Source organism: Dendropsophus ebraccatus, chromosome 12 (genome assembly GCF_027789765.1).
Source record: "Dendropsophus ebraccatus isolate aDenEbr1 chromosome 12, aDenEbr1.pat, whole genome shotgun sequence".
Classification (NCBI taxonomy): Eukaryota; Metazoa; Chordata; class Amphibia; order Anura; family Hylidae; genus Dendropsophus; species Dendropsophus ebraccatus.
Window position 1 is genome coordinate 13357898 of NC_091465.1, and position 12303 is coordinate 13370200.

General features: G+C 54.0%; 1 protein-coding gene across 4 annotated transcripts in view; it reads left to right on the forward strand.

Moving 5' to 3' along the window:
- The first annotated feature begins 3251 nt into the window (after positions 1 to 3251).
- The window catches only part of IGSF9B (immunoglobulin superfamily member 9B), a 48018-nt gene continuing 38966 nt past the window's right edge, over positions 3252 to 12303 (forward strand). For all 4 annotated transcript variants that reach the window (XM_069947716.1, XM_069947717.1, XM_069947718.1 and 1 more), the window contains exon 1: positions 3252 to 3520. In XM_069947716.1, the coding sequence (XP_069803817.1) occupies positions 3457 to 3520 (64 nt within the window). In that variant the 5' untranslated portion in view covers positions 3252 to 3456. The remainder of the gene's footprint in view (positions 3521 to 12303) is intronic.

Genomic DNA, 12303 nt, shown 5'->3' on the forward strand with positions numbered 1-12303 from the left:
TATCAGGGTTCCAGGAGAGGTAGGGGAGTTATATTATCAGGGGCCCGGGAGAGGTGGTATCAGGGCCCAGAGAGTAATATTATCAGGGGGAGAGGTGGTTTTAGCGACAGAGAGTAATATTATCAGGGGGGAGAGGTGGTGTCAGGGCCAGAGAGTAATATTATTAGGGGGGAGAGGTGGTATCAGGGCCAGAGAGTAATATTATCAGGGGGTAGAGGTAGTATCAGGGTCCAGGGAGTAATATTATCAGGGGGGAGAGGTAGTATCAGGGTCCAGGGAGTAATATTATCAGGGGGGAGAGGTGGTATCAGGGCCCAGAGAGTAATATTATCAGGGGGAGAGGTGGTTTTAGCGACAGAGTAATATTATCAGGGGGGAGAGGTGGTATCAGGGCCAGAGAGTAATATTATTAGGGGGGAGAGGTGGTATCAGGGTCCAGGGAGTAATATTATCAGGGGGTAGAGGTAGTATCAGGGTCCAGGGAGTAATATTATCAGGGGGCAGAGGTAGTATCAGGGTCCAGGGAGTAATATTATCAGGGGGTAGAGGTAGTATCAGGGTCCAGGGAGTAATATTATCAGGGGGCAGAGGTAGTATCAGGGTCCAGGGAGTAATATTATCAGGGGGTAGAGGTAGTATCAGAGTCCAGGGAGTAATATTATCAGGGGGTAGAGGTAGTATCAGAGTCCAGGGAGTAATATTATCAGGGGGTAGAGGTAGTATCAGGGTCCAGGGAGTAATATTATCAGGGGGAGAGGTGGTTTTAGCGACAGAGTAATATTATCAGGGGGGAGAGGTGGTATCAGGGCCAGAGAGTAATATTATTAGGGGGGAGAGGTGGTATCAGGGTCCAGGGAGTAATATTATCAGGGGGTAGAGGTAGTATCAGGGTCCAGGGAGTAATATTATCAGGGGGTAGAGGTAGTATCAGGGTCCAGGGAGTAATATTATCAGGGGGTAGAGGTAGTATCAGGGTCCAGGGAGTAATATTATCAGGGGGTAGAGGTAGTATCAGAGTCCAGGGAGTAATATTATCAGGGGGTAGAGGTAGTATCAGGGTCCAGGGAGTAATATTATCAGGGGGTAGAGGTAGTATCAGGGTCCAGGGAGTAATATTATCAGGGGGTAGAGGTAGTATCAGGGTCCAGGGAGTAGGGTTATCAGGGTTCCAGGAGAGGTGGTATCAGGGTCCAGGGAGTAATATTATCAGGGGCCCGGGAGAGGTGGGGGAGTAATATTATCAGGGGCCCAGAAGAGGGGGGGATTTATATTAACAGGGGCCTGGCAAAGGTGGTATCAGGGTCCGGAGAGTAATATTAACAGGGGCCGAGGAGTAATATTATCAGGGGTCCAGGAGAAGTGGTATCAGGGTCCAGGGAGTAATATTATCAGGGTCTGGGGAAAAATATTATCAGGGGCCAGGTAGAGGTAGTATCAGGATCCAAGTAGTAATTTTATCAGGGGCTTGTGAGATGTGGTATCAGGGTCCGGGGAGTAATATTATCAGGGGCCTGAGAGAGGTGGGGGAGTAATATTATCAGGGGCCCAGTAGAGGTGGTATAAGGGTCCACGCATCAGGGTGCGGGAGATGTGGTATCAGGGTAAGGGGAGTAATAATATCAGGGTCCGATAGAGGTGGTATCAGCATCTGGGAAGCAATATTATTAGGGGTCCATGAGAGGTAGTATTAGGGTCAAGGGAGTAATATTATCAGGGTACGTGCAGCAATATTATCAGGTACAGGGAATAATATCGTCACGGTGCAGGAGAAGTGGTATTGGGGTCCCCGGAGTAATCTTGTCAGGGGTCCAGTTGAGGTGGTATCAGGGGCCTGGGGAGTAATATTATTGGGGTCCGGTTAAGGTGGTATCAGGGTATTAAGGGGTATATTATCAGGGGCCTGAGAGAGGTGGTATCAGGGTCCAGGGAGTAATATTATCAGGGGTCCAGTAGAGGTGGTATCAGGGGCCTGGAGAGTAATATTGTTAGGGGCCCAGGGAGTAATATTATCAGGGGTTCCGGTAGAGGTGGTATTAGGGTCCGGGGAGTAATATTATCAGGGGTCCGGGAGTGTAGTATTATCAGGGTCCCGGGAGTAATATTATCAGGGGTGTTATATTATCAGGGTTCTGGATGAGGTGGTATCAGGGTCCAGGGAGTAATATTATAAGGGTCCAGGGAGTAATATTATAAGGGGTCCGGTTGAGGTGGTATCAGGGTCTGGGGAGTAATATTATCAGGGCCCGGGGAGTAATTTTATCAGGGACCTGGAGTAATATTATCAGGGTCCGGAGAGTACTGTTATCAGGGACCTAAGAGAGGTGGTATCAGGGTCCAGGGAGTAATAATATTAGTGGTGGTGGGGGAAGTGATATCAGGGGCCTGGGAGAGGTGGTATCAGGGTCGGGGGATAATATTATCGGTGGTGGGGGGGTAATATTATCAGGGGTCCGGTTAAGGTGGTATCAGGGTCCGGGGGGAATATTATCAGGGGTATGGGGAGTAATGTTATCGGTGGTGGTAGTGGGGAATTACATTATCAGGGTCCGGGGAGTAATATTACGGTAGTGTGTGGCGGGGGAGTAACATCATCAGGGTCCGGGGAGTAATGTTATTAGGGTCCAGGGAGTAATATTATTGGTGGTGGTGGGGAAATGATATTTTAGGGGTCCGGGGAGTAATATTATGTGTGTGTGTGTGTGTGTGTGTGTGGGGGGGGGGGTGAATGATATTATCAGGGTCCGGGGGGTAATATTATCAGGGTCCCGGGAGAGGTGGTAACAGGGTCCTGGGAGTAACATCATCAGGGTCCGGGGAGTAATGTTATCGGTGGTGGTGGTGGGGGAGTAACATCATCAGGGACCGCGGAGCGTTGCTCGGAGCACTGAGATGTCGCTGTCCACCGTCGTTGGTGCTGAAATTCAGTCCCGGCTCCTGTGCGCTCCTCCCGCTCCCCGGCTTGGACCGGTCTCCCTCCCAGACACCGCTGGTACTGGTTCCGGTTCTGCTCCGGTACCGGCCCCGCTAATGCGCATCATACTGCGGCGCTGCGCTCTCTGCACAACAACTCACCTTGAACCTGGAGCTCAAGAAGTCGACTGCGACTGGTACCTCCCTACGCAACGCCCGCCCACCTGTCCAAGCTGTAGCCAATCACCTTTCAGCTTTCCTGGTCGCAGCCAATAGGCTCCCAGCTTTCAGAGGCGCAGCCAATGAGCCGGGTCCGTGGGCGGTGCGAGGCTGTAAAGAGCCGGGTTAGGCTGTGGCGCGGTGCTGGCTGTCCTGACCTGCCGCTGAGCTCGGAGCGGGGCCGGGATGGAGAGCGGGCAGCGGGCCGGCGCCGAGGCATGATCCGGGGAGCGGCGGGGCGAGCACGGAGCGGCGGACACAGCGGTGTGGGGGGAGGACGGAACGTGTGAGATATGAGGCGGCTCCCGAGCGGCGCTCGGCTCTACTATGATTCGCTATGTGCTCGCGGTGATGGCGAGTGTGACCGGCGCCGGGGGACTCGCTGCTCAAGGTGAGTGCAGCCCGGGAGGGGAGGACGGGGAGCGGGGGACGGAGGGGTCAGCGCCGCCGGGAAGGTCAGCACTGTCCCGGGGAGATGGAGGACGAGGATGGGGGCGGGGGAGGCTGCTGGTGGGGGAGCAGGATGGTTACAGGGAGGAGGAGGATGGTGGTGGTGAGGAAGAGGATGATGGTGGTGGTGGTGGTGAGGAGGATGGTGGTGGTGGTGGTAGTAGAGAGGAGGAGGATGGTGGTGGTGGTAGTAGAGAGGAGGAGGATGGTGGTGGTGGTAGTGAGGAGGAGGATGGTGGTGGTGGTGGTGGTGAGGAGGATGGTGGTGGTGGTAGTGAGGAGGAGGATGGTGGTGAGGAGGATGGTGGTGGTAGTGAGGAGGAGGATGGTGGTGAGGAGGAAGAGGAGGAGGATGGTGGTGGTAGTGAGGAGGATGGTGGTGGTAGTGAGGAGGATGGTGGTGAGGAGGAAGAGGAGGATGGTGGTGGTAGTGAGGAGGAGGATGGTGGTGGTAGTGAGGAGGAGGATGGTGGTGGTAGTGAGGAGGAGGATGGTGGTGGTAGTGAGGAGGAGGGTGGTAGTGGTGGTGGTAGTGAGGAGGAGGGTGGTAGTGGTAGTGAGGAGAAGAAAGAGGGTGGTGGTGGTAGTGATGAAGAGGAGGATGATAGTAGTAGTGAGGAGGAGGATGGTGGTGAGGAGGATGAGGGTGGTGGTAGTAGTGATGAAGAGGAGGATGATAGTAGTGAAGAGGATGTTGTGGTTGATGGTGGTAGAGGTAGCAGTTATGGTGGTGGAGAAGGCTGGTAATGAGTGAGGATGATGGTGGTGGTAGTGAGGAGGAGCAGGAGGATGATGGTGGTGGTAGTAGTATTATAGTAGTGATGATGATGCTGGAGGTTATCAATGCATAATGACTATAGATGAGCATTATGGGTAATAGGGGCATTATGGGTAGTAGGTGATGAGGTCGGAATATCTTTATAATGGAATGGAGGGTGATGGTGACGGATGATGATGATGATGGGTGAGGAGTGAGGATGATGATGGAGCTTGTCCGTCAATGTTGAGACTTCTTAGTGTCCTCACCCACTGCCACAGAGTTTCTGACAGGGGACGTTAGGAAGCGGCACAGAGCTGAAGTTGCAGGCTGGTGTGAAGTTGAGGTCAGGAGAAAGCTTAGTGCTGAGGTGGCAGGATGGCGCTAAGTGGAGATCAGAGTGGTTAGAAGTCCAGGTGACAGGGTGGCTTCAAGCTGAGGTTGCAGGGTGGCACAGACTTGTAATTGCAGATGGAAGGAATTGGAGGTCACACCAGAGCTGAGGTTGCAGGGTGGCACAGAGTGTTCAGATTGAGGGGTGGTGTGAAGCTGAGGTCCTGGTGGCGCTGCAAGTCACATAAATTCTAGGTCACAGGGTGGTACTAAGTTGAAGTTGCAGGTTGGCATGAGGCAGAGGTCACAGGATGGCACTGAGCCGAGGTTGCAGGGTGGCGTGATGCAGAGGTCACAATGTGGCACACAGGTACAGCTGAGGTTAAAGGGTGCTGGAAGGTGGGGATCCCAGGGTGGCAGGATGGTGTAAAGTGGAGGGCATAGGGTGACACAGAGCTAAGTTTGCAGGGTGGTGCTGAAGTGGCTGTGGGGGAACCACCCCAGATGGTGTACGATGGACACTTCTTGCAGTGATGACACCCGGTTGTGCTCCGCTTATCCCCTCCATGTTTGTTAGGTTCCCTTCAGTTAGTGCTCATATACCATGTCATCTCTATAGTGCAGGATTACAACTGTCTTCCTCCTTCCAGATACAGCGCCCCCCTCTGCCCTCAGCTTGTGTGTGGTACTGCAGTCCAGACTTAGTCACATCACTGCAGTACCAGACACAACCCACAGACGGGCGCCGCTCATGGACCTAGACTGCAGCTTCTCACCCACTCGGAGGCGATTGTATTAGAAGTCAGTCCTTGGCCGCATCTTGTAGCGTCTGGGAGGGTCGTGCCCCCTCAGCCCTGACGCCGCCTCCTGCAGCGGGCCCCTCTGTAAATTTCAGCCGCTTCCCTTCTTCCTGCCATCACATTGTATCCGCTGCTTTTTAAGCACCATGAGATGTTCCCTGGCAGAGAAGCTCCTGCAGCCTTCACCTCATTTCACCTCCGTGCACGCTGCCGCTGCTTCCTTAAAGGGACAGGACTCTCCCCAGGCAGAAACGTCAGGATTCGCCACATGGGCAGGATTGTAAGCTCTGCGGCCCAGGTTCAGCCATCTCCTCTTGTAAGCTTCGCAAGTCATAGGCGGTGGATCACAGTTCGGGGTGCAGGGCCTAGTGGATGGTTGGTGACGGGCACTTTCAATATTTAGATCTTTAAGGGGGGGGGGGTTCAAACTGGCAGCTCTTCAGCTATTGCAAAACTACAATTCCCATCATGCCCTGGCATGATGGGAATTGTAGTTGTAAAAGAGCTGGAGAGCTGCCAGTTTGGTACCCATGATTTACGACAGGGGTAGGGAACCTTGGCTCTCAGCTGTTGCAAAACTACAACTCCCATCATGTCTGAGCTTTGGCTGGCCAGGCATGATGGGGGTTGTAGTTTTGCAACAGCTGGAGAGCCAAGGTTCCCTATCCCAATCTAGAACGTGCCACATGTGACTCCTTGGAATCGGACAGCTGCTCTAGGCCGGGTCGGGCCTGGAGACGGATAGGACTGTTGTCACATGCAGAACGTTGAGCCCTCTAGTAGTTGCAAAACTACAACTCCCATCATGCCTGGACAGCCTTCCGCTGTCCAGGCATGATGGAGATTGTAGTTTTGCACCAGCTGGAGGGCCAAAGGTTCCCCATCCCTGCCTTAGTACTTCCCAGCATTACCACTAGCCCGCAGGGCTCGCAGGCAGCCGCCTGGTACTGAGGCGTCACTTGCCGCCCCCATCGTCCCTCTGTTTGGGTGTCAACATCTCTGGGATTTTTGGAGGAGTTTTTTCTCTTGTTTAACTCTATTTTCAGTCATAGTAAACAACCTGGACTGGGTACGACGGGTGTTTGGCAGATACGGCGTAGACGCCACCCACACGGCCGCCCACGCTCGCTGGTGGATTGATATGAAACATCTTGTAAGTTCTCACTAACGCTCTATCACTTCCCGTCATGGGGCCAACAATCAAGTGAGAATTTCTTTCCCGTCATTACGTTATTGTTGTGACAGCGTTATCACAGCACAAACGGATGGGAGTGCGGCTCCTCCAGCGTCGTCTGTCACGGGAGGACCCTCGTCTCATTGGCAGCTGGTGGAGGAGCCGCTGCGTACTTACCACATCCAGAGCCGGAATGAGAGTCCATAGTGTGGACACCCGGGGGGTTGTGGTCATGTGATTGAGAGAACATACCGCCATCATACGTACCGTCATTTCCCTCAAGGGTTGTCGGCTGACGTGGTCGTGGGGAACGTGATTTGTCGTAGTCATGTGACCTGTCCCCATGGTAAGACCTGAGCTTCTGGCTGAGGCACTGTATATTTGGCTTTGGCCTGCGGAGCGCTTCAGCACCAGGGACAGCTCCCGGCCCGGCTCCTCTCATGGCTGTGGCTTCGCAGAGCTGAGGGTCTGGTGCTGCGCCCTCCATGGACGCCGCTATAGGGTCTATGATGGACTCCTGGGGTAGTGTAGATTTTTGTAGCCTCATTGCTAAACCTTGAGATAAATCATGGGAAAGCGTCTGGGGGAGGTGATTCTCACACCTGCTGACTGCAAGTCACACCTATACTATAGTGTACGTGGTTTCTGGTCTTATGCGAGAACGATAATGCAGGATATATAGAGGTGCAGAACACGTATAGGGTGTATACTGACCTCACACACGCACGTAGAGGGTGTCCATTGGCCTCACACACACACACACACACGTACAGGGTGTATACCAGCCTCACACACACGTGTACAGGGTGTATACCGGCCTCACACACACGTGTACAGGGTGTATACCTGCCTCACACACACGTGTACAGGGTGTATACCGGCCTCACACACACGTGTACAGGGTGTATACCGGCCTCACACACACGTGTACAGGGTGTATACCGGCCTCACACACACGTGTACAGGGTGTATACCAGCCTCACACACACACACACACACACACACACGTGTACAGGGTGTATACCAGCCTCACGCACACACATGTACAGGGTGTATACCAGCCTCTCACACACACACGCACGTACAGGGTGTATACCGGCCTCACACACTCACGTACAGGGTGTCCACAGGCCTCACACACACAAGTACAGGGTGTATACCAGCCTCACACACACACGTACAGGGTGTATACCAGCCTCACACACACACACACACGTACAGGGTGTATACCAGCCTCACACACACACACACACACACGTACAGGGTGTATACCAGCCTCACACACACACACACGTACAGGGTGTATACCAGCCTCACACACACACACACACGTACAGGGTGTATACCAGCCTCACACACACACACACGTACAGGGTGTATACCAGCCTCACACACACACACACATACAGGGTGTATACCAGTCTCACACACGTACAGGGTGTATACCAGCCTCACACACACACAAGTACAGGGTGTATACCAGCCTCACACACACACACACACACACACACGTACAGGGTGTATACCAGTCTCACACACGTACAGGGTGTATACCAGCCTCACACACACACAAGTACAGGGTGTATACCAGCCTCACACACACACACACACACGTACAGGGTGTATACCAGCCTCACACACACACACGTACAGGGTGTATACCAGCCTCACACACACACACACGTACAGGGTGTATACCAGCCTCACACACACACACACACGTACAGGGTGTATACCAGCCTCACACACACACACGTACAGGGTGTATACCAGCCTCACACACACACACGTACAGGGTGTATACCAGCCTCACACACACACACACGTACAGGGTGTATACCAGCCTCACACACACACACGTACAGGGTGTATACCAGCCTCACACACACACACGCGTACAGGGTGTATACCAGCCTCACACACGTACAGGGTGTATACCAGCCTCTCACACACACACACGTACAGGGTGTATACTAGCCTCACACACGTACAGGGTGTATACTAGCCTCACACACACACACACACGTACAGGGTGTATACCAGCCTCACACACACACGTACAGGGTGTATACCAGCCTCACACACACACGTACAGGGTGTATACCAGCCTCACACACACACACACACGTACAGGGTGTATACCAGCCTCACACACACGTACAGGGTGTATACCAGCCTCACACACACATACAGGAAAAACACATCACAGGGTATACACTATCCTCACATACAGGGTATATACATTACATGCAGAGTGTACACTATCCTTACATACAAGGTATATGCCTCACATACAGGGTATATGCCTCACATACGGGGTATATGCCTCACATACGGGGTATATGCCTCACATACGGGGTATATGCCTCACATACGGGGTATATGCCTCACATACGGGGTATATGCCTCACATACGGGGTATATGCCTCACATACGGGGTATATGCCTCACATACGGGGTATATGCCTCACATACGGGGTATATGCCTCACATACGGGGTATATGCCTCACATACGGGGTATATGCCTCACATACGGGGTATATGCCTCACATACGGGGTATATGCCTCACATACCTGGTATATACCGTCCTCACATACCGGGTATATATATATATATCACATGCGGGGGGTGTATATATATATATATATATATATATATATATATATATATATATATCACATACCGGGTATATACATCACATAAGGGTATATACCGTCCTCACATACAGGGTATACACCATCCTCCCAGCTCTCGTACATCGCACACTTCCAGCCACGCTCCCATCAGAGATAATGTGACAGCAGCGAGTGCTGCCCCGGTGCTGACACGGCCCCCATCATCAGTGTTTGTCATTTGGGGTCACCCTGCGCCCCCTTCCTCCCCCCATTGCTGTCTATTTTTTGTGTGTCAGAAATATCCACTGATATCTCTCCCTGGAGCCAATGATGTCACCATCAGCCAATCACATTGCCGGGAGACGGCGCTAGTTACAGACTCGGTGCGGTGTGCAGGCTTCCTCGCTCCCTTTAACCTCTTCATTGCTGCACACTGACTCCTCTGGCTGTTAACCCTTTCTTGCTCACACAGCAGGCTTCTTTCTCTCTGGTAAATCTCACATATTAATCCTCTGCATATGGCTGGAGTGCTGCAAGGGGGACGTTACATAATAGACCGTCACTACCTGCTGAGAGTCACTTTAAGAAGCAGAGGGCTGGGTAGTGTGCGCTCTGCTGTGTGTCTAGAGATTGCACAGGGGACCCTTGATAGAAGACGATGGTGGGATGAGAGTGCACTGCCTTACTGTGTAGACATGAAGCTTCAAGAGATGGACCTTCCACATTTTAAGTTTAGAGGCTGCAAAGTTGAGAGCTCTGCAGGGGGTGACTGGGTGCAGTGGGGGGAGCTCTGCAGGGGGTGACTGGGTGCAGTGGGGGGAGCTCTGCAGGGGGTGACTGGGTGCAGTGGGGGGAGCTCTGCAGGGGGTGACTGGGTGCAGTGGGGGGAGCTCTGCAGGGGGTGACTGGGTGCAGTGGGGGGAGCTCTGCAGGGGGTGACTGGGTGCAGTGGGGGGAGCTCTGCAGGGGGTCACTGGGTGCAGTGGGGGGAGCTCTGCAGGGGGTCACTGGGTGTAGTGTGGGGAGCTCTGCAGGGGGTCACTGGGTGCAGTGGGGGGAGCTCTGCAGGGGGTCACTGGGTGCAGTGGGGGGAGCTCTGCAGGGGGTCACTGGGTGCAGTGGGGGGAGCTCTGCAGGGGGTCACTGGGTGCAGTGGGGGGAGCTCTGCAGGGGGTCACTGGGTGCAGTGGGGGGAGCTCTGCAGGGGGTGACTGGGTGCAGTGGGGGGAGCTCTGCGGGGGGTGACGGGGTGCAGTGGGGGGAGCTCTGCGGGGGGTCACTGGGTGCAGTGGGGGGAGCTCTGCAGGGGGTGACTGGGTGCAGTCGGGGGAGCTCTGCAGGGGGTGACTGGGTGCAGTGGGGGAGCTCTGCAGGGGGTGACTGGGTGCAGTGGGGGGAGCTCTGCAGGGGGTCACTGGGTGCAGTGGGGGGAGCTCTGCAGGGGGTCACTGGGTGCAGTGGGGGGAGCTCTGCAGGGGGTCACTGGGTGCAGTGGGGGGAGCTCTGCAGGGGGTCACTGGGTGCAGTGGGGGGAGCTCTGCAGGGGGTCACTGGGTGCAGTGGGGGGAGCTCTGCAGGGGGTGACGGGGTGCAGTGGGGGGAGCTCTGCAGGGGGTGACTGGGTGCAGTGGGGGGAGCTCTGCGGGGGGTGACTGGGTGCAGTGGGGGGAGCTCTGCAGGGGGTGACTGGGTGCAGTGGGGGGAGCTCTGCAGGGGGTGACTGGGTGCAGTGGGGGGAGCTCTGCAAGGGGTGACTGGGTGCAGTGGGGGGAGCTCTGCAGGGGGTGACTGGGTGCAGTGGGGGGAGCTCTGCAGGGGGTGACTGGGTGCAGTAGGGGGAGCTCTGCAGGGGGTCACTGGGTGCAGTGGGGGGAGCTCTGCAGGGGGTGACGGGGTGCAGTGGGGGAGCTCTGCGGGGGGTGACTGGGTGCAGTGGGGGAGCTCTGCGGGGGGTCACTGGGTGCAGTGGGGGGAGCTCTGCAGGGGGTCACTGGGTGCAGTGGGGGGAGCTGTGCTAGGAACAACCTCTGTTATGACACATTGCATCCTGAGATGATGTGTGAATCGTACGAGCATGTGGTACTCCCAGATTTATCTAATGCCTGGATGGGGTCTCGGCACTGTGTAACATGCCATTGTATTCTAATTACAGTAATGCTTTAGGCTCCATTCTTGGGCTTCTATGATGGAAGCTCAGACAGCATATATGGAGGTGATGTATAGGGGTCTGGATGTCTGACGTGTGACCCCCAACCTCCTGTGTCTTGTCTCTGGTAAAGGGTGCTACATTAGCCTGTTCCTTTCTCACTCTGGAGTCATGTTGTCTCTGGAAGAATTTGGCCATGTTTTTCAAATGCTGGATAATCCCTTTAAACAGAGATGTGCGGCCAAGAACAGTAAATTTTACCACCGCACAAAAGAATCAGTCAGCCGATGAGTGGGCATTTTCCCTGTCGATGATTGATCGCTGGCACTTTTATGCGAGCTGATTATCAGCTATTGAGCCTTCCTAGGAACACTCATTGCTGATAATCAGCCAGTGTAAAAGTGCCTTAACCCGTAATCACCTGCAGCATCGCCTCTGAGATCCCTGACATCTAATCTCTAATCCCACTATGGGGATTGGAGCCCTACAGGCTGTAGCTCTTTTCATGGAACCAGTTTGCTGGGCCGCTCCCTTGCTAAATTTATTCTCTAGGTTCCTACCTCTTGAGTTCTAAGTCTTGTTTTTGTGATTGGCTCCATCCCTGGACTTCATATATAAGCTCGGCCTTAGCACCTCATCCTCGTGAGATGATTGTGCTTCCAATCTTGATCACGCTCTCTGCTGCTTTGCTGCCATTCCCCAGGAGAGTGCTAATAACTACACTACCTGTTCACCGACCTGGCTGATTACTGACCTGCTGCTTCTCGTACGCTGCCTATACCCATCCAGTGTTATAGCGGGGGAACTGGGATCATGCCCCCAGACAATTCCCGTGTAATCTCACAAAAAATAGAGTCCGATCTGACAACTTTAGGCAATAAGTTAAGACTGACGAAC